Source organism: Miscanthus floridulus, chromosome 9 (genome assembly GCF_019320115.1).
Source record: "Miscanthus floridulus cultivar M001 chromosome 9, ASM1932011v1, whole genome shotgun sequence".
Lineage (NCBI taxonomy): Eukaryota > Viridiplantae > Streptophyta > Magnoliopsida > Poales > Poaceae > Miscanthus > Miscanthus floridulus.
This window is the reverse complement of record NC_089588.1, coordinates 93,516,566-93,538,923: the sequence shown is the minus strand read 5'-3', so window position 1 is coordinate 93,538,923 and position 22,358 is coordinate 93,516,566. Positions and strand designations below refer to the sequence as shown.

The window sequence follows — 22,358 nt, the reverse complement described above, 5'->3', positions numbered from 1 at the left end:
AATTATGAAAACATCTATACAACATACAAGACTCAAAACACGTACTGCTGCTAACACGATTTCTCCCCATTCTTCTACACCCACCCTTATGCGTTTATTTGGCTTCGACTGCAGCGTCCTCCTTGGCTTTAAATTTTTTCAGAGCCACCACGAGACCCTCCAAGCACACGCTGGCATCCCTCTTCTCCGTTCGCATCAGGTACCCAGCAACGTCCGCCGGAGACATGTTAACGTGCTCCAGTAGCTCCTGTATCTCACCGAACAACTTGAACAGCTGGTGCTCTGTGATGTCCAGGTAGTTATGGGCCAGCACCTTGAATGCCTCATAGCGACAGTAGGCACTACCGGAAACGGTATATATGCTGAGTGCCTGGTGGTTTGCGAGTGCATTCCTTCGGGCACTCAGCAAACAGTATATTTACCTAGTGCCTACAGGTAAAAACTCGGCAAAATAAATGCACTCGGTAAAAAACTTATTTGCCGAGTGTAGGAAATAAAACACTCGGTAAACAACAACGAGACACTCGGCAAAAGACCGCCACGTGTGCCGGCCTTCTAACAGGGTGCCGGCCGTTAGAACTTTGCCGATTGTCACTAACCGACACTCGACAAAGAGAATCTTTGCACTCGGTGTTTTTATCTGGCACTCGGCAAATAGTTTCGTTTGCCGAGTGTTTTATTTTGGCACTCGTCAAATTAAAAAGTTTTTTTCCTCCCCTGATCTTGACACTTTTTCTACACTCCACATACAACATGTGGTACTCCATGTTAGGATTTAGTATATTTCTAAATCTGTTTGCTATATTTAATTAGTTTATTGCATTTCAAGGAATTTTTTGGTATAAGTCAAATTTGAACTGCAAGTGATTCAAATAATATAATAAAATGAGTAGAAAAACGATATTCATGTTATTGAGTCCGGTGTGAGGCCTTACCCAGGAAATGAAAAGAAATTTCGAACATCTTGTTCACGAAACACGACCACGAACATGTGGCCGAAAGGTTTTTAAATTCTAAAAAAAGCAAACAAAGTCTGAAAATCATGAGATTTGTCAAGATCTCGTGATATCATACGTGGAGGTCGTGATAAAAAATTGAGAAGGTTTCGCACAATTTGTCACGTACAATGTTTACAAACCGAAGTATCTCAGAAGAAGAATCGTAGCGTTGAGAATGATTCGGTAAGATTTGGATTCAAAGTGACGGTCGAATTAGGGTTTGACTTCAAAACTTTTTGTATAGGCAATAGAGAACATAGATTGATTCATGTGTAATTTTGGTAAATTTTTGGATCCGTTTGATAATTTTAATTTGTTAAGTGCAATTATAGGATTTTAATTGATATACATTGATTTTGAGCTACAACTGCATGAAATAACATGTTTTTCACTTCTGGCCTTGAAACTTTTTCTACTCTCTACATACAATATGTGGTACTCCATGTTAGGATTTGGTATATTTCTGGATCCGTTTGCTATATTTAATTAATTTATTGCATTTCAAGGAATTTTTTGGTATAAGTCAAATTTGAACTACAAGTGATTCAAATGATATAATAAAATGAGTAGAAAAATGATATTCATGTTATTGAGTCTGGTGTGAGGCCTTACCCAGGAAATGGAAAAAATTTCGAACATCTTGTTCACGAAACACGACCACGAACGTGTGGCCGAATGGTTTTTAAATTATAAAAAAACAAACGAAGTCTGAAAATCATGAGATTTGTCAAGATCTCATGATATCATACGTGGAGGCCATGGTAAAAAAATTGAGAAGGTTTCGCACAATCTGTCATATACGATGTTTACAAACTGAAGTATCTCAGAAGAAGAATCGTAGCGTGGAGAAGGATTCGGTAAGATTTGGAGTCAAAGTGACGGTCGAATTGGGGTTTGACTTCTAAACTTTTTGTATAGACAATAGAGAACATAGATTGATTCATGCGTAATTTTGGTAAATTTTTGGATCCGTTCGATAATTTTAATTTGTTAAGTGCAATTATAGGATTTTAATTGATATACATTGAATTTGAGCTACAACTGCATGAAATAATATGTTTTTTTTCACTTCTGACCTTGAAACTTTTTCTACTCTCCACATACAACATGTGGTACTGCATGTTAGGATTTGGTATATTTCTAGATCTGTTTGCTATATTTAATTAATTTATTGTATTTCAAGGAATTTTTTTGGTATAAGTCAAATTTGAACCGCAAGTGATTCAAATAATATAATAAAATGGGTAGAAAAATGATATTCATATTATTGAGTCCGTGTGAGGCCTTACCCAGGAAATGAAAAGAAATTTTGAATATCTTGTTCACGAAATACGACCACAAATGTGTGGTCGAATGGTTTTTAAATTCTAAAAAAGCAAACGAAGTCTGAAAATCATGAGATTTGTCAAGATCTCATGATCTCATATGTGGAGGCCATGGTAAAAAATTGAGAAGGTTTCGCACAATCTATCACGTATGATGTTTACAAACCAAAGTATCTTAGAAGAAGAATCGTAGCGTTGAGAAGGATTCGGTAAGATTTGGAGTCAAAGTGATAGTCGAATTGGGGTTTGACTTCAAAACTTTTTGTATAGTCAATAGAGAACATAGATTGATTCATGTGTACTTTTGGTAAATTTTTTGATCCATTCGATAATTTTAATTTGTTAAGTGTAATTATAGGATTTTAATTGATACACATTGAATTTGAGCTACAACTGCATGAAATAATAAGTTTTTTTTCACTTCTGGCCGTGAAACTTTTTCTACTCTCCAGAAAAATCAAATATATATTGTTCAGCGAATTTGAGAAGGTATTTTCGAAGTATATCAGAACAAATTGAGGAAAACACGTTATGGAAAAGAAGGAAAATGAAAAAAAAAGTTTGCTAACTTTGCCGAGTGTCCATGAGATGGCACTCGGCAAAGATGGGGTTTGTCGAGTGTCATACCTGGGACACTCGGCAAAAAGCTTCATGGGCCCCACACATGCGTAGTAGTTTAGGATTTGGAAATGGGAAAAAATAAAATGGGTTTGCCGAGTGCCCGGGATTTAGCACTCGGCAAACCTGTGTGTCATAACTGGGACACTCGACAAACAGCTTTATGGGCCCCACATGCGCAGTAGTTTAGGTTTTTGAAAATGAAAAAAACAAAACGGGGGTTTGCCGAGTGCTAGATCGTGGGCACTCGACAAACCTCCCTCGTAACCACCCCAGTCCCGCACCCGGCCGCACACACACGCTCACTCTCAAACACACAACCACGCCCAAACCAGACCATGCCGCCGGCCCTGCGCCCAAACCAGACCACGCCACCGTCCCCGTCGCCGGCCCCGTGCCCGCGCCCGCCCACACCAGCCCCCGGCGCTCTTAACCAGACCATGTCGCCGGCCCCGCGCCCAAACCAGACCATGCCGCCGTCCCCGCCGCCGGCCCCGTGCCCGCGCCCGCCCACACCAACCCCCGGCGCTCTTCGTCCCGCACCCGGCGCCCGCCCCAGCTCGCCGACGACGTAGGCTCCCGGCGCCGCGCGCCCGGCCCCGGCCCCCGCCCCCGCGCGTCGACGACGCATTCTCCCGGCACCCGCTCCCGCGCGCCGACGATGCAGGCACCCGACGCTCCGCCCTCGCCCCCCGGCGCCTGCCCCCACGCGCCGATGACGCAGGCTCCCGGCATCCCGCGCCGGACCCCCGGTGTCCCGCACCCGGCGCCCGTCCCCGCACGCTGACGACGCAGGCTCCCGGCGCCCCGTGGCTATCCCCCGACGTCCTGCACCCGGCGCCCGGCCTCCCGCGCAGTACCTAGGTATTCCCTTGGTCATCTCTTTCATGTTCCCTTTGTCTGATTTAGTGATTTCACAGTTTGGTTCGCAGTTGTTTGGCAGTGGAATTTCTAGCAGTTTGTAGTACTTGGTTGCTTCAAATAGATAAGTTTCTAAGGGATAGTGCAATGTATAGCTGAAATTAGGAAGTGTGCTTGCATGCTTGTATTAGGTGTTTGCATAAGTCTCTAGCTTCTCAGTTTTCAAGAATACTTGACTGCACACTACAGATGTTCAACAGAGTCAAATTAGGAAGTGTGCTTGCATGCTTGTATTAGGTGTTTGCATCATTTGATATTCAAGGGAAATAAACCTTGCTTATGGCTGCAGTATATGTTATGTTTTAGTAATAACGCAATTTGATATCACAAAAGGGCAACTACACTACACTTATAAAGTAGTCAAATTTGGCAATCGACGTCTCAGTGACATACTTTGGACATGTGTTTATTTCCTCCCTTTAGTTTCCGGTCATTGATTCCCACCTCTTTTTTTTAATCTTTGGACCTCTGCTAGACAATTCTATACATGGCAGTTTTTAAGTGAGAGCTGCTTTGCCAATTTTGCTGCGAGGCATATAGCAGCCGCTTCCGCCATAAGCACTGATTGGATGTCATTGATTCTTGCTTGGACATAAACTGTTGTTGATGATAACGGTCCTGGGTTGATGATGAATACGCCTAAACCTGCTGATCTTGTGGTAGCTCCGTTATCAGGCATCAGGGATGCATCTGGGTAGCACCTCGTTGCATGTAGAGCAGACAGCAGCAGGACATCATTTCTATAGCCTGTACAATGAGTACCTGCATTAGTAGCTATATTACATCTCTGTGTGTCTGATGGAAGCTGTTGTGGCCCATCGTCGTGGCCCATCGTCCTGGTGCATGTTCCTTGGTTGCCTCGTTTGTGTGCTGCGGATTGTACATGTTCCTGTTAGCTGGTCGTGTTAGTGTCTAATTGTGGTAGAAAATATGACATGATGCCCCCTAAGTGTGATTGGCTAGAGTAGTGTTTTTTATAGTATCACTGGAGTATTATTTTGGGAAGCTAATATTTAGATCGTATAAGGTTATCTGTACAACTGTTAGGTAGCTCAGCTCCTCTTCTAAGGTCCTTTGTAGAGTCATGAGATATCCTGTGGTTCTTGTGGCATCTACACATTTGATATTAAAGCCTGCTTTTTATTATTATTTAGACTAAGTCAATATAACAATATGTATGTTGGAGACAAGGTAACTAGTAGTATAATAATAAATACTTATACCTGCCAGTTGCTTGGCTTTCTGATACTGTTAGTCAGTGAGAGCTTGCAGGCTCTCATTTTATTGATTGCCTATTCAATCCATGTAGCTAAAGCTACAGCTTTCTTAGCCACAAGGCTTGTAACTCTACCTGCAATTGGATGTTCATGAAAATGCAGTGAGGCAGTGGGTAGACTGTTATTACACCTTCGACTTGTCGTGGTTTTGCAAGGTATAAGATGTGTATGTGGTTGTCGGCCATCGTGTCGTTGGTTTTGTGTGTGTGTGGTTGTCGGCCATCGTGCCGTTTGTTTGTTGCAGGTTTTGGTTACCTCACTGTGTAGAGGAGGTGCTGCCAAAATTTACAATTGACACTATTATGTTCATTTGTTGCAGGAGAGGCTATTGCAAGGATCATTCCCCACCGTCCTTGACTCGTCACTTTGCAGGACATCAAGGTGAGGCATCCTACACCCCTCTTTCCACATCATGTTCGTATATCACGTAACCTTGCTAGGCGTCTCCCGTTCAAAAGAAATACGGTTGGAAATATGCAGATCTTTGCATATCTATAACCGTATCTGTTTCGAATTGTCCACGTTTTTTGGACAGCTCGAGGATGTGTAGATGGAGTTAGTTTCCATGCTCTACTCGGATCCGAGACAGAGTTTCAGCAGCATCTCCCTGTTGTTCTCTAGATACACAATCTCCCTGCTAGGACGTGTATTTGGAGAACAGCGGGGAGGTGCTGCCGAAATTCTGTCTCGGATAGGAGTAGAGCATGGAAACTAACTCCATCTACACATCCTCGGGTGGGATTAGGACGTATCTTCACCTATTTGACAATATAGGAACCTACAGATGCAATTGATTTTTATATTACTTGCTGATATGTTAGAGGATGGATGACCGTGAGTGGATGTACACAGGCTGCTCTAGTCAGGGTTAATTCACCGATGAATGGATTGAGAAGACCGATGCTTTCTTGGAACTAGCATTTGCAAGGGTTAAAGGAGCGCGTGGCACTTGGTGTCCCTGCAGCATTTGTGCAAACACGCGTCGACAAACAAAGGTGGTCATGGGTAAACATCTTTGCAAGAATGGATTTACGACGGACTATACCCGGTGGATCTACCATGGTGAATCCGATCGTGTGAGAGACGAGGTCGTGAGACAACACATCGAGGATTATGATGCTGATGCCTAGTAGGAGACATGTTAAATGACTATCATGAAGCACACTTCGATGAAGGACGTAGGGAGGAGGAGCCAGAGCCAACCACAAAGGCATATTATGATATGTTGTCTACGGCATAGCAACCCCTTCACAGGCATGCCAAGGTTTCTCAACTAGATGCCATTGCATGTCTAATGGCCGTAAAGTCTCAATTTAGCTTGAGTCGAGAAGCCTTCGATGTTATGCTGACAGTTGTTGGTAGCCTGCTCCTGGATGGTCACATCCTGCCAAAGAGCATGTATGAGACACAGAAACTCCTTCATGTACTTAAGATGCCATATGAGCAGATACATGCTTGTCCAAAGGGATGCATCTTATTTAGGGAAGAACATGCGGAAGTAAAGTACTGTGTGAAGTGTAAATCATCTAGGTTCCTAGAGGTAGACTCTGGTGATGGTCAGAAGAGGTAGCTCGCCGTCCCCATGAAGATCCTACGGTACCTTCCATTCATACCGAGGATCCAACGACTTTATATGACCGAGGAATCCACAAAACAGATGACATGGCACAAATACCGACGTCAATACAATCCTGAGAAGCTGGTGCATTCATCCGATGGTGAAGCATGGACAAGGTTTGATATGATTCATCGTGAGAAAGCCCTATAGGCTCGTAATGTACGTGTTGCGCTGGCAACAGATGGGTTCAATCCTTATGGAATGGTGGTTGCCTCATACACTTGTTGGCCCATGTTCGTTATCCCTCTCAATCCCTCCCTTGGCGTCCTCTTTCTATGATAGAACATATTCTTATCGTTGATAATTCCTGAACACCCGAGGAATAATATGAGTGTGTACATGGAGCCTCTGATTGATGATTTGGTCTATGCTTGGGAGGAAGGGGTATGGACATACGACTGAACTACAAAGACAAACTTCAAAATGTATGTTTGGTACAAGTACCCCCTGCATGATTTTCTGGCGTATGGGATATTCTATGGCTGGTGTGTTCACGGGAAGTTCTCATGCCCAATATGCAAGGCGTCTCTGATGTTCATTTGGTTAACGAAGGGTGGCAAGTATTCTTCGTTCGACAAACATCAACAATTCCTCCCTCTTGACCATCTATTCAGACGAGACATCAAGAACTTTATGAATGATGTAGTAGTTGAAGGCCCTACACCCCAGATGATGATTGGTGCCGTGGTTCGTGCTCAGTTAGACGCTCTTGAGGTCAATGACCAAGGAGATCGTTTTCTGGGATATGGTGAGGAACATGCATGGACTCACAAGTCGTGCTTGTGGAACCTCCCCTATTTTGATGACCTTCTATTTCCACATAACATTGATGTAATGCACACTGAAAAGAATGTCGTCGAGGCAATTTTTGGTACAATCATGGACATTCCTGATAAGACAAAGGATAATGATAAGGGTAGAGTGGATCAGGTGAGGTTATGCAATAGACCAAAGCTAGACATGGCGCCTCCTGGAGGAGGGAAGTCATGGAGAAAGCCTAAGGCCCATTTCGTTCTGACGAGGGCCCAAAGGAGGGAAGTACTAGAATGGTTCCAAACGTTAATGTTCCCTGATGGGTATGCAGTGAATCTGAAGAGGGGAGTGAACTTAGCTACTTTGCGAATCAACGGGCTCAAGAGTCATGACTACCACATATGGCTTGAGCGGCTACTGCCGGTGATGGTTCGAGGCTATGTCCCTAAGCTTGTCTGGATAGTGCTAGCGGAGTTGAGCAATTTCTTCCACTAGCTTTGTGTTAAGGAGTTATCTCGTACCGTGGTTGTAGACATGGAAAGAATGGCCCCTATGTTGCTCTGCAAGTTGGAGAAGATCTTTCCACCTGGCTTCTTCAATCCGATGCTTCATTTGATTTTGCACCTCCCTTATGAGGCACAAATGGGGGGGGGGGGGCTATGCAGGGCCGTTGGTGCTATTCAATTGAGAGATTTCAAAAGGTTCTTCGAACTAAATGTAAAAATAAATGCAAAATTGAAGCATCCATAGCAGAGGCATACATTCTGGAGGAGGTGTCAAACTTCACAACAAAATACTATGCTGACAACCTTCCTAGCATGCATAATCCACCCCCTCATTACAATGCTAGTGAAGATGAATCAAACCTTAGCATTTTCTGAGGGCAACTAGGAAGTGCAAGTGGTGACCTTGAAACATGAAGAGTGGTGCACTATTATGCTATATGTGTTGACCAACCTATCCGAAGTGGAGCCGTACATGCTATAAGTTCTCAACACACTTTTTTCTCAAGTAGTCACAATTTTGTGTCCAACTCCCTTGTTTCTCGTTGGTACAGGGAATTTCATGAATGATTCTGGTGTGAATCAAGGGAACCTACCCCGCAGGAAACTTCGACCCTTCTTAGAGAGGGTGCGGGAAATGGAATGCCCGATTTCATTTCTTGGTTCAAACAGAAGGTACTATCCAATTTGGCTTGTATTTAGTTTGACATTATAAGTTGCTCGTACGTGCAACTAATATAACGAACTACCCTGATTGAACTTGTAGGGACAAACTGATGTGTCTATGAGTGCCGAGTTGAGACGGGTTGCCGATGGTTGTTCCTATAGGGTCAGGTCATTTATCGGTTATGACATGAATGGATATCGCTTTCACACAACAAGCCACGAGCAGAGTCGGCCTAATCGAAGAACCACAAATACCGGAGTTTTTACGCAAGGCTTAGATGGGGTTGAGTATTACGGAAGGATTGAAGAAATATACGAACTCATGTTTCATGTTTGCAAACCTCTTAATCCCGTTATATTCAAATGCCATTGGTTTGATCCTGAAGTAGTGAGGCAGACCCCTAATATTGGGCTAGTCGAAATTCAACAATCATCCGTCTTACCAGGAGACGATGTCTATATTGTGGCTCAACTGGCCACGCAAGTTTATTATCTCTCATACCCATGCCAAACTGTAAACCGTCTTAAGGGTTGGGATGTTGTGTACAAGGTATCACCACACGATAAACTACCTGTCCCAAACAATCAAGATTACAACATAGACCTCAACACATATGACAGAGAGTTCTTTCAAGAAGATGGGCTCAAAGGGAGTTTTGAGATAGACTTAATCGAAGCTCAAGGTATGGAAGTAGACAATGAAAGTGGTGCTGACGAGTACGCTGGAGACGAGGTTCTGAATGTGAAGGACTTAGAATTACTTCAGCGATTACATCTAAGCAATGACGGTGATGACGACATTCCTCCTTCGGAGCACGGGGATGATTATATCGACATGCGTGATAGTGATGATGAGACCTATGATCCAGCTAATCCCGATGATGATGATTATTTCTAATACATGTATGATCCGTGCTAATTGATTTATTATTTGTCATACCATGTTATTTTCTAAGTATGTTTTGTTTATTTTGCATCTATTTTGATGTATTATTTGTGCTAATTGGTTTACTCTTTTTAATTGCAGGTGATTGAACAATGGTGGGCGGTATAAGGAGGATAACATCGCTTTACTCAAAAGCGACAGCGATGCGTAAAGGGTCCGATGCAGCTGAGGGGTGTGGGAAGAGACCTCGGGTAGACCCAAGGGTCGAGGGAAGGATGGAGGCAAGATGAGGCCACCATCGCCTGTACCTTCGTCGCCGTCTGAGTTACCTTCAGCTCACTCATCCTCTGAGGAGGAGGTACAGGTGGAGGAGGAGGAGGCAGGGGTGGAGGAGGAGACAGGGGATACCTCTTCCTCTACTTCGTCGCGTGTGTGGTTGCAAGGTCCCTCGACCCTCCTAAGGCGACCGATACCTATAGAGAGACGCCCCCTGATTCGACCCAATGGAGACAAGTAACTTTATATGTTATCACTATTTTTTTGTTTGATATGTTCAAAATTATAATAGAAACTAATAATTTATTTTAATCACTTGGGCAGGGGTTGGAGGAAGGTCAATGGGGGTGATCACGCACGCCATGTGAATGGCATCCTTGGTCTTTTTGATCAAGGAAAAGTTCCCTGGCCTGGTGCAGTTCGGCAGAACTATTGAGCCGGCCTACACATGGGCCCACTATGCCGCCGTCCCCGATACCCCCGATCGGGATGGCAGGGTATTCACTGACAAGGCGCAGCGTGTCAAGGCCGAGATTTGGGTAAGTCTTTCTCGCACTACATTTCTCAATACATCACATTGATTGGACATTCTTGAAATAATGACTAGATACATCATGTCTATATATATGTAGGATTTCTTTAGATGCGAGGAGGGATACAAGGCCAAGGAGAATAATGTGGCTGACAAAGTTGCCAAGAAACTCATCAAGGACATGCACTACGAGGCGCGCATCCTGGCCATGATCCAATACCACGTGGAATTTCTTAGAGAGAGGATCCCTAAAAGGGCGGCAAGAACCATGAGCCTGACCTCAGAACAATACCTGAAGGTAAATATAGAACATTAATACTTATTTTTTCTAAGATTAATTATGCTTAATTTCATCTTCTTATATGTCATATACTTGATGACGTAGGTGCCTCCATGGTGGTGCGCCTACGATCTGCAGTGCTGGGCCCGGATGGTGGACAGGTGGTGCGACCCCACGTGGGAGGAGAATCACAACGCTTGCTGGGAGTAGCGTTTACTGATGCCGGGTGCACCACACCATCAAGGCAACCTCAACCTCTCAGAACACGCGGCTAGATGGGTACACAAATTCAATTCTTTATTCTAATGCTCAACTCTGCATAATTTCTAATTATATTGCTTTTTTTTGCAGTCAACGGCACATGGTGGCGAGTCTTGCTCCCAATTCATGGCATATGCTTTGGCCCACAAGGGGAAGGCGATGTCCGACGTCGCCTACAACCTGGAGGACCCACCCTCGGTGTACAGCAATGAGTCCGTCCATAGTCGCCTCGATGGATACACATCGATGGCAAGGGTGGTCCATGGCCCAGAGTACGATCCGAGCGCCCATGACCTTGATAGAGAAGTGGTCATGAGGGCGGGAAGAGGCAAGAAGCATGGCCGGTTCTGGATTGGCGACGGCACAATCGACATGGCCAGTACTCCCACTCTCCCTGAGATTCGAGCACGGAGCATGGGTTCTAGTCTGGTGATACGCCCACGGCCGGACTCTTCACGGTTCCAGATGAACGCACTCTAGGTTATTTCTGTTTTATTCATCATTCATTGATTTTTACATACTTTTGCACTGCATTGTAACATTGGGATGAAATATTGTAGGCTCATTTGGAACAAGAAACGAGGCGCCGGGAGGAGCGAGAGGCGAAGATGGAGACAGAGCGGCAGCGGATGGAGGCAGAGTGACAGAGGATGGAGCTACAGATGTTTGAATATATGAGGGGTGTTTATGCTGCAATCGGTAAACCTCCGCCACCATTTCCAGTCCCTCCTCCTCAACCTACTCCAAATACTGTTTCAGGCACTGTGAGTCTCTTTACAACCTTATAATCTAGTTTATGCAGAATCAATCTTACAAAGATGCCCAGACACTAGAAACTTAGTGACTAATGCTATATGTTACAAAGATCAACCTTATAATCTTGTCTCACACATGCAATCTCTTCTCCTTTGTGCAACATTAATCGGCGGCATCGAATGAGCCTCGAGACCCAGCGTTGTCGTAGTGGAACTCGTGGCCTAAGTTACTACTTGTGATTTTATTTGTATTTGCGTTTGTGGATTACCTGTGACTACTTGTGGTTGTGAATGAACCTACTTGTGATTCTGAAGTTTATTTGCATTTATGTGTTGTCGATATATGAACTGCCTGTGTTGCCTATTATGAACTAGCTGTGATGGATGTGATGTTTATTTGAATATGGTACGTGGCTATGACCAAACCTAATAAACTGATTATATGTGGTAGCTTGCCGAGTGTTACACTCAGCAAAGAGGCCTTTTGTAGAGTGCTAGGGTTAAAACACTCGGCAAAGTGGACACGTGGCAAAATTCTGTGCGTTCTGGGACTAAAATGGCTTCTTTGCCGAGTGTCTGCGCTATGACACTCGGCAAAGAAGCCAAAATTCTGTGCATTTTGGGACGTGTTTGCTGAGTGCCTGGTATTCGACACTCGGCAAAGAGTGATAGTTTGCCGAATGCCTGGAACTTGACACACAACAAAGAAAGAAGCTTTGATGAGTGCCTGAACTTTGACACATGACAAAGGAAGAAGCTTTGCCGAGTGCCTGAACTTTGACACTCGACAAAGAAGCAAGGTTTGCCGAGTGCCTAGAATTTGACACTCGGCAAAGAAAGAAGGTTTGCCGAGTGCCTAATATTTGACACTCGGCAAACGCGACAAGACCATTTCCACTCCGTCAAGTTACTTTTTTTTGCCGAGCGTCGGTTTCAGCTCTCGGCAAAGAGCCGTTTGCCGGCAAAGTAGATGCCGTGTGCTGTTTGCCGAGTGTTACACTCGGCAAATCCTTTGCCGAGTGTTTTTTTGGCTTTGACGAGTGCCTGTGGCACATGACAAAGCGACTGTTTCTAGTAGTGAGGTCATCTCCATGTGCTTGTCCATCCTTCCTGGCTAGATCAGCGATGGGTCTAGCGTGTCCTTGTTGTTGGTGGTAAAGATGATGATGCGCTCGCCACCGCATGCCGACCATAGCCCGTCAATGAAGTTGAGCACCCCAGAAAGGGTTAGCTTGGTGTCATCTTCATCTTCCTTCTTCTCGGTCTTGGTGTCATCGCCGGATTCCTTGTGGGCATTTTTGTCCTGGCGCTTGGCGGTGAGGTCTAGGGAGCAGTCAATGTCCTCGATGATGATGATGGACTTTTCCTTGGTCTCAATGAAGAGCTTCCGCAGCTCGGTGTTGTTCTTGACCGCCGTGAGCTCCAGGTCATAGACATCATAGTCGAGGAAGTTGGCCATGGCAGCGATCATCGTGGACTTGCCGGTGCCTGGGGGGCCGAACAGCAGGTATCCACGCTTCCATGCCTTGCCGACCCTGGTGTAGTAGTCCTTTCCCCCAGTGAAGGCTCTGAGGTCATCGACGATGCTCGCCTTCTCGGTGGGGTCCATGGCCAGCGTGTCAAACGTTGCCGGGTGCTGGAACTCCACGTGGCTCCAGATGGTCTTCCTCTCTTGGTAGGAGCTCCAGCGGCTGCTTGGGTTGTTGGTGAAGAGGCGGCACTGGCGGTTCTTGGCGATGATAGCATGGCCCTTTTCAATAATCTAGGGTAGGTAGGACTCGATGATGGGCTTGTGGAATCTTCTATGGAAGGTAACTCAGTAGAAGCGGCTCTTCTTATCTGTAGGCCTGAAGCTGATGACATTGGAACTTGGGAGCTCTATGACGGCATACCACTAGAGTGTGGCGCCGCCGTAGGTGTCGATGATCTCTTGCTCGTCGTCAACGGAGACCTCGGGTTTCTTTTTGTCGCTGCCGAGCTCGGACCTTAGCTTGCGCGCCCCATGGGCACACGATTCCGAGAGGTAGGCCTCGATGGTGACAAAGAAGTCGCTGCGTTGGAAACACTCGGCGCCATACTCAGGGATGGTGATTTGTATGTATGGGTTGAAGTAGGTTGTGATCTTGTTGATCAACAGTTTGATCTTTTCGTGGTTGAAAGCCACGGTGACGAGGGCGAGTAAGAAAGCACTCAGTGCCATACTCAGAGACACAGACTGATGTCAAGTTTTAGAACATACTAAGAAGTTTTTTCAGATGCTTGAAAGTCCTCACAATTTCGTCACGATCAATATCATCATCTGAGGAATTTGGATATTAAAAAAAGGAAACAAGATATACCATATTATAATAAACAGGTGCCCTAACAACATATAACATTTCTGTATTATAATACTCAAGTAAACTTATTACTTCGCCTGAGCCAGAGTTGTTGTCATCTTTAGAGTTCATATGAAACTCATCATCACTCTCACCATATATAGATTGACCATCAGAACCCAACTCATCATCATCCATGTCTCTGAACAGATTTGCACATGATGTTAATTTTTATGACAAGAAGATGAAAAGACCAATTAACAACCGAATCAGATTGATAGAGACTTGCAAGATCAAATTAGTTTGCATCACATAAAACAAAAGTTAACAATAATTAACACAGCTCCGTGAAGCTAAAACAAAAAAATATGGTGTCTGCTCAGGTAGCAATTTTTTTGTTGTACCAAGGATTAACAGATACAGTAAGGCAATTTAGTTAGCCCAGATTCCACTCAACGTATTTCTTTGAACAATAGGGATAAAATGGGTTAAGAAATAACTGGACCTATCGGATCATGGAAAATAATCTAGACTTTTCAAGAAAACAGCCTATAATTGTGCAAGGAGTAAAAATGGACACAGAGCGGTGAACTGCAGCCTTAATATGAAGGGTAGTGTTTCAGCCATTTTCTCTCAAAATCCAAAAAGATATGGTACAAATATCTTCTGACTAACAAAGTCAGTCACAACACAATACATGCCACATGAAAAATAATACTACCAAAACAGGAGTGTGACTTGGAACTACTAATGAACATTTTAGGTCATTTGAGGACAAAGTCTATACAAATTCTCAGAGCAATAAAACACAATCTTACAAAATGCATGAACTAATTTAACTAGCTAGATGGTCCTAAATATTGACATGGCATTCATCGCTACTCGCTAGCACTGGCATTCAAAGGTTCAGAAGCATAGACTACTCCACTGACTCCAGACCATTTCACTCCTAGAACTGCAATCCAATCGAAAAGGTATGTTTAAATCCTTCAGTAAAAAGCGATAACCTAACAGAGAAATGACGCATACACAATCATCAGAAGCATAAAACGAAGCTTAATGTTAGGTAGAGAACTGAGCCACAAGAGCATGATAGTAGGCAGCGCAATGCACTCACACGTCAACATAAATCAGCAGGTATATAGTGTAACCAATAATAAGGCCAAACATAAAACCTAAATTGATCACATATGCAAGCCACATACTACAGACCTCAACTTGCTCACTCGAGCACACAACATGTAGGCTTAAAAATATTGTTGCCTTGCTGACAGCCTTCAGTGAGTACCCTCCTCCAAGCCTTGGATCTCTGCACCTGAATTCAGTTAAAAAATCAGGATGTCAACTAGTCATCAACAAGCACACAATCTTCTTTAGATAATTACTTCACACGCAGTAGGCCATGACACAAGCACGTATCAGTGAGCAACCTGGTGTCCTATCACAAAGTGGACTTAATGTTCCAAGCAAACTACAATCAGTTGAGACACATATGAACTTAATGCAGCAGTAACAACCACGCACAAAACAGAGGAAAAAGATGCTCAATAGATTCAGACTGAAAGTGAACAAGCACTGCATCAAAACGAGATCTACAGACGGAACATGGGGGCGCAAAAATGCCCAGCTGCGTCCATGGCGCTGGCAGCCTCATCCACACCTGCCGCTACCAGAAAATCACCATGCTAGATCCGATCGTAGAAGCAGCGATGCCGGTCTCAACAACCGCTCGCACCACTGTCGCACAACCTCTCCCACGGACGCGAAGAAGAGACGACACCTACGGCCCGCACAAGCGTCACCGACGCGGACGAGGGTGCCACGGCGTCGTCATCCGTGCTGGTCCTCCCATCTCCTTCCCCCATCGATCCCCACCACCCACGCACTCGCCATGACTGCTGTCAGAGCAAGGAACCACGGCCACGGACGATCATCTGCCTGCCTGTGAACAGAGCCGATGCGCCACGCACCCCTAGCCAGCGCCCTGACGCAACCAAATCGCTGCAGTAGGCCAAGGCCACGGCGCAAGGCTGGCCCAGGGCGACAAGAACAGCAACCAAAGCAGCAAATCCAACGCAAATCCAACACAAGGGCTACATCCAACGCAAATCCAACCCAAATCTCCGGCGAGACGAGGTGAGGTGAAAGCAAACCGACTCCATCCCCGCCACCAGGCTACATCCCAAAATCCCCCACCCAAATCTCCATCCCTATGCCCTCGTCACAATACAGATCCACGAAATCTACTCCACATTAGGAAAGGGGATCGAGTACACACCTTCGGCAGCACTCCGCGACGGGGAAGCGCGAGTTCGCCGGAGCAATCGCCGCAGCGCCAATGAAATCGCCTCCGCTTTATTCCTTGGGCGCGCATTGCTGGGCAGAGCGTCGAGGGGACGAAGGCGAAGGGAAATGAAATGCTCAGAAATGGACAGGCGCGGTTCTCAATTTGAAACAGTACCACTCAGAGTGGGCCCTCCAAATCAGAGAAACAACCGGCGGTGGCAAGCACAAGCACACGATGCCCATCCAACGAATAGAAAAACCATGTGCCAACACAACCAGAAACACACGCATGTAATATAGCATTTCTGATTAAGAAAACATCTAACCAACATACAAGACTCGAAACACGTACTGCTTCTAACACATGGATCAGATAACAAATGACTTGATTAATTATGAAAACATCTATACAACATACAAGACTCGAAACACGTACTGCTGCTAACACGATTTCTCCCCCATTCTTCTACACCCACCCTTATGCGTTTATTTGGCTTCGACTGCAGCGTCCTCCTTGGCTTTTAAAATTTTCAGAGCCACCACGAGACCCTCCAAGCACACGCTGGCATCCCTCTTCTCCGTTCGCATCAGGTACCCGGCAACGTCCGCCGGAGACATGTTAACGTGCTCCAGTAGCTCCTGTATCTCACCGAACAACTCGAACAGCTGGTGTTCTGTGATGTCCAGGTAGTTATGGGCCAGCACCTTGAATGCCTCGTAGCGACAGTAGGACATCTCGATGTGCTTGTCCATCCTTCCTGGCCGGATCAGCGCGGGGTCTAGCGCGCCCTTGTTGTTGGTGGTAAAGATGATGATGCGCTCGCCACCGCATGCCGACCATAGCCCGTCAATGAAGTTGAGCACCCCAGAAAGGGTTAGCTTGGTGTCATCTTCGTCTTCCTTCTTCTCGGTCTTGGTGTCATCGCCGGATTCCTTGTGGGCTTTTTTGTCCTGGCGCTTGGCGGTGAGGTCTAGGGAGCAGTCAATGTCCTCGATGACGATGATGGACTTTTCCTTGGTCTCAATGAAGAGCTTCCGCAGCTCGGTGTTGTTCTTGACCGCCGTGAGCTCCAGGTCGTTGACATCATAGTCGAGGAAGTTGGCCATGGCAGCGATCATCGTGGACTTGCCGGTGCCTGGGGGGCCGAACAGCAGGTATCCACGCTTCCATGCCTTGCCGACCCTGGTGTAGTAGTCCTTTCCCCCAGTGAAGGCTCTGAGGTCATCGACGATGCTCGCCTTCTCGGTGGGGTCCATGGCCAGCGTGTCAAACGTTGCCGGGTGCTGGAACTCCACGTGGCTCCAGATGGTCTTCCTCTCTTGGTAGGAGCTCCAGCGGCTGCTTGGGTTGTTGGTGAAGAGGCGGCGCTGGCGGTTCTTGGCGATGATAGCACGGCCCTTTTCAATAATCTGGGGCAGGTAGGACTCGACGATGTGGTTGTGGAATCTTCTATGGAAGGTAACTCGGTAGAAGCGGCGCTTCTCATCTGTAGGCTGGAAGCTGATGACGTTGGAACTTGGGAGCTCTGTGACGGCGTACCACCAGAGCGTGGCGCCGCCGTAGGTGTCTTTGATCTCCTGCTCGTCGTCAACGGAGATCTCGGGTTTCTTTTTGTCGCTGCCGAGCTCGGCCCTTAGCTTGCGCGCCCCATGGGCACACGATTCTGAGAGGTAGGCCTCGATGGTGACGAAGAAGTCGCTGCGTTGGAAACACTCGGCGCCATACTCAGGGATGGTGATTTGTTTGTATTGGTTGAAGTAGGATGTGATGTTGTTGATCAACAGTTTGATCTTTACGTGGTTGAATGCCACGGTGACGAGGGCGAGTAAGAAAGCTAGGGCTGATCCAACCCCGGCCCACAACTCCGACGCCATGGCTTGGCTAAGGTGAGGAAGCAAGCTCTGGATTGATGAGACCAAACTAAGCTAGCTGGCTCGGTGGCTCTTGGCCCTTTAGTTACACTACTCAATGGGATATATATACACTACCGGAGACCGGCTCTTTGCCGAGTGCCAAGTGGTTTGACGAGTGTTGTTTTTCGGACACTCGGCAAAGATGCCTTTGCCGAGTGTTTTTTTGACACTCGGCAAAGAAGCCTCTTTGCCGAGTGTTTTTTTTTTGACACTCGGCAAAGAAGCCTCTTTGCCGAGTGTTTTTTTTTGACACTCGGCAAAGAGCTTCTTTGCCGAGTGTTTTTTTTGACACTCAGCAAAGAAAATTTCAAAGCATATTTTGAAGCAGTAATTAATTCAAATGAAAAAGTTTTCAACTACAAAGTTGTACAACTCATCAAGATGTACAATGTTTGTTTTGGTCTTTTCTTCATATGACAAAGTGAAAGTAAATTTGTTCACAAATCTAACATATCTCTCTTTAGTTTATGAAACTACAAGAGAGATATATAAGATTTGTGAACAATGTTAGAACGACCATGTCGGATGAACAGATGACCAAACAACAAAAATAAACTTTGTAGATCTCAAAAAGTTATGAAACATTGTAGTTGGCAACTTTTTGATTTGAAAACATCTTGTCATGCAAAACTGCGTTTGAATTTCAAAATTTTAAAATTCAAATTTTATAAACGACCTCAGATGAAAAAACTTCATAAACTAAAAGTGTAGATCTCGAAAAGTTATGAAACTCTGTAGTTTACAACTTTTTTATTTGAATTCGTTTAGGGCCTCAAACAAGCAATTTACACTCGGCAAAAAAAGCTTCTTTGCCGAGTGTTTTTTTTTACACTCGGCAAAGAGCTTCTTTGACGAGTGTGTTTTTTTACACTCGGCAAAGAAAATTTCAAAGCATATTTTGAAGCAGTAAATTAATTCAAATGAAAAAGTTTTCAACTACAAAGTTGTACAACTCATCAAGATGTACAATGTTTGTTTTGGTCTTTTCTTCATATGACAAAGTGAAAGTAAATTTGTTCACAAATCTAACATATCTCTATTGTAGTTTATGAAACTACAAGAGAGATATATAAGATTTGTGAACAATGTTAGAACGACCATGTCGGATGAACAGATGACCAAACAATAAAAATAAACTTTGTAGATCTCAAAAAGTTATGAAATATTTTAGTTGGCAACTTTTTGATTTGAAAACATCTTGTCATGCAAAACTGCGTTTGAATTTCAAAATTTTAAAATTCAAATTTTGTAAACGACCTCAGATGAAAAAACTTCATAAACTAAAAGTGTAGATCTCGAAAAGTTATGAAACTCTGTAGTTTACAACTTTTTTATTTGAATTCGTTTAAGGCCTCAAACAAGCAATTTACACTCGACAAAAAAAGCTTCTTTGCCGAGTGTTTTTTTTACACTCGGCAAGGAGCTTCTTTGACGAGTGTGTTTTTTTACACTCGGCAAAGAAAATTTCAAAGCATATTTTGAAGCAGTAAATTAATTCAAATGAAAAAGTTTTCAACTACAAAGTTGTACAACTCATCAAGATGTACAATGTTTGTTTTGGTCTTTTCTTCATATGACAAAGTGAAAGTAAATTTGTTCACAAATCTAACATATCTCTATTGTAGTTTATGAAACTACAAGAGAGATATATAAGATTTGTGAACAATGTTAGAACGACCATGTCGGATGAACAGATGACTAAACAATAAAAATAAACTTTGTAGATCTCAAAAAGTTATGAAACATTTTAGTTGGCAACTTTTTGATTTGAAAACATCTTGTCATGCAAAACTACGTTTGAATTTCAAAATTTTAAAATTCAAATTTTGTAAATGACCTTAGATGGAAAAACTTCATAAACTAAAAGTGTAGATCTCGAAAAGTTATGAAACTTTGTAGTTTACAACTTTTTTATTTGAATTCGTTTAGGGCCTCAAACAAGCAATTTACACTCGGCAAAAAAAGCTCCTTTGCCGAGTGTTTTTTTTGATACTCGGCAAAGAGCTTCTTTGCCGAGTGTTTTTTTTTGACACTCGACAAAGAAAATTTCAAACCATATTTTGAAGCAGTAAATTAATTCAAATGAAAAAGTTTTCAACTACAAAGTTGTACAACTCATCAAGATGTACAATGTTTGTTTTGGTCTTTTCTTCATATGACAAAATGAAAGTAAATTTGTTCACAAATCTAACATATCTCTCTTGTAGTTTATGAAACTACAAGAGAGATATATAAGATTTATGAACAATGTTAGAACCACCATGTCGGATGAACAGATGACCAAACAACAAAAATAAACTTTGTAGATCTCAAAAAGTTATGAAACATTGTAGTTGGCAACTTTTTGATTTGAAAACATCTTGTCATGCAAAACTGCGTTTGAATTGTAAAATTTTAAAATTCAAATTTTGTAAACGACCTCAGATGGAAAAACTTCATAAACTAAAAGTGTAGATCTCGAAAAGTTATGAAACTTTGTAGTTTACAACTTTTTTATTTGAATTCATTTAGGGCCTCAAACAAGCAATTTACACTCGGCAAAAAAAGCTTCTTTGCCGAGTGTTTTTTTTAACACTCGGCAAAGAGCTTCTTTCCCGAGTGTTTTTTTTAACACTCGGCAAAGAAAATTTCAAAGCATATTTTGAAGCAGTAAATTAATTCAAATGAAAAAGTTTTCAACTACAAAGTTGTACAACTTATCAAGATGTACAATGTTTGTTTTGGTCTTTTCTTCATATGACAAAGTGAAAGTAAATTTGTTCACAAATCTAACATATCTCTCTTATAGTTTATGAAACTACAAGAGAGATATATAAGATTTGTGAACAATGTTAGAACGACCATGTCGGATGAGCAGATGACCAAACAATAAAAATAAACTTTGTAGATCTCAAAAAGTTATGAAACATTGTAGTTGGCAACTTTTTGATTTGAAAACATCTTGTTATGCAAAACTGCGTTTGAATTTCAAAATTTTAAAATTTAAATTTTATAAACGACCTCAGATGGAAAAACTTCATAAACTAAAAGTGTAGATCTCGAAAAGTTATGAAACTTTGTAGTTTATAACTTTTTTATTTGAATTCGTTTAGGGCCTCAAACAAGCAATTTACACTCGGCAAAAAAAGCTTCTTTGCCGAGTGTTTTTTTTTACACTCGGCAAAGAGCTTCTTTGCCGAGTATTTTTTTTGACACTCGGCAAAGAAAATTTCAAAGCATATTTTGAAGCAGTAAATTAATTCAAATGAAAAACTTTTCAACTACAAAGTTGTACAACTCATCAAGATATACAATGTTTGTTTTGGTCTTTTCTTCATATGACAAAGTGAAAGTAAATTTATTCACAAATCTAATATATCTCACATGTAGTTTACGAAACTACAAGAGAGATATATAAGATTTGTGAACAATGTTAGAACGACCATGTCGGATGAACAGATGACCAAACAACCAAAACAAACTTTGTAAATCTCGAAAAGTTATGAAACTTTGTAATTGACAACTTTTTGATTTGAAATCATCTTGTCATGCAAAACTGTGTTTGAATTTTAAAATTTTAAAATTTGAACTTTTCAAACGACCTTGGATGGAAAAACAACCAAAATAAGCTCTGTAGATCTCGAAAAGTTATGAAACATTGTAGTTGGCAACTTTTTTATTTGAAAACATCTTGTCATGCAAAACTGCGTTTGAATTTCCAAATTTTAAAATTCAAATTTTGTAAACGACCTCGGATGGAAAAACTTCCTAAACTAAAAGTGTAGATCTCGAAAAGTTATGAAACTTTGTAGTTTACAACTTTTTTATTTGAATTCGTTTAGGGCCTCAAACAAGCAATTTACACTCGGTTTAGTATAATATATTGGGAACTAAAACGGAATCTAGACACCAGTGACAGTGTGGTGTAGTGGTAGAGGAGGTTCGTGCGCAGCGGGAGGTCTCGGGTTCGAATCCCGTCGGCCGCGTAGCCGTGAAATTTACGCAAAAAATGCCGGAGATGGGTGGGCGCTGACCGGTGGGGGCCTCCACCAATTAAAAAAAATTCCATTTTTTTGGGCAAAAATTGCCATTTTTTCGGGTTTTTTTCGGCTCCAACTTTGCCGAGTGTCGGGCACTCGACAAAGACACTTTTGCCGAGGCATTTTTTGTCGAGTGTTGTTTGCCGAGTGCA

General features: G+C 43.3%; 1 protein-coding gene and 1 pseudogene across 1 annotated transcript; both read right to left on the bottom strand.

Moving 5' to 3' along the window:
- Positions 1–94: 94 nt before the first annotated feature.
- Positions 95–13,869, bottom strand: LOC136480306 (AAA-ATPase ASD, mitochondrial-like; annotated as a pseudogene).
- A 2,696-nt stretch (positions 13,870–16,565) lies between these two features.
- Positions 16,566–18,205, bottom strand: LOC136482402 (AAA-ATPase ASD, mitochondrial-like). Its single transcript, XM_066479617.1, has one exon. The coding sequence runs from the start codon at positions 18,146–18,148 to the stop codon at positions 16,760–16,762; it is 1,389 nt and encodes a 462-aa protein (XP_066335714.1). The 5' UTR covers positions 18,149–18,205; the 3' UTR covers positions 16,566–16,759.
- Positions 18,206–22,358: the final 4,153 nt, after the last annotated feature.

Bases quoted from the DNA above. Each gene is read 5' to 3' on its own strand.
- LOC136482402 (XM_066479617.1), bottom strand. From the start codon at position 18,148: ATGGCGTCGGAGTTGTGGGCCGGGGTTGGATCAGCCCTAGCTTTCTTA.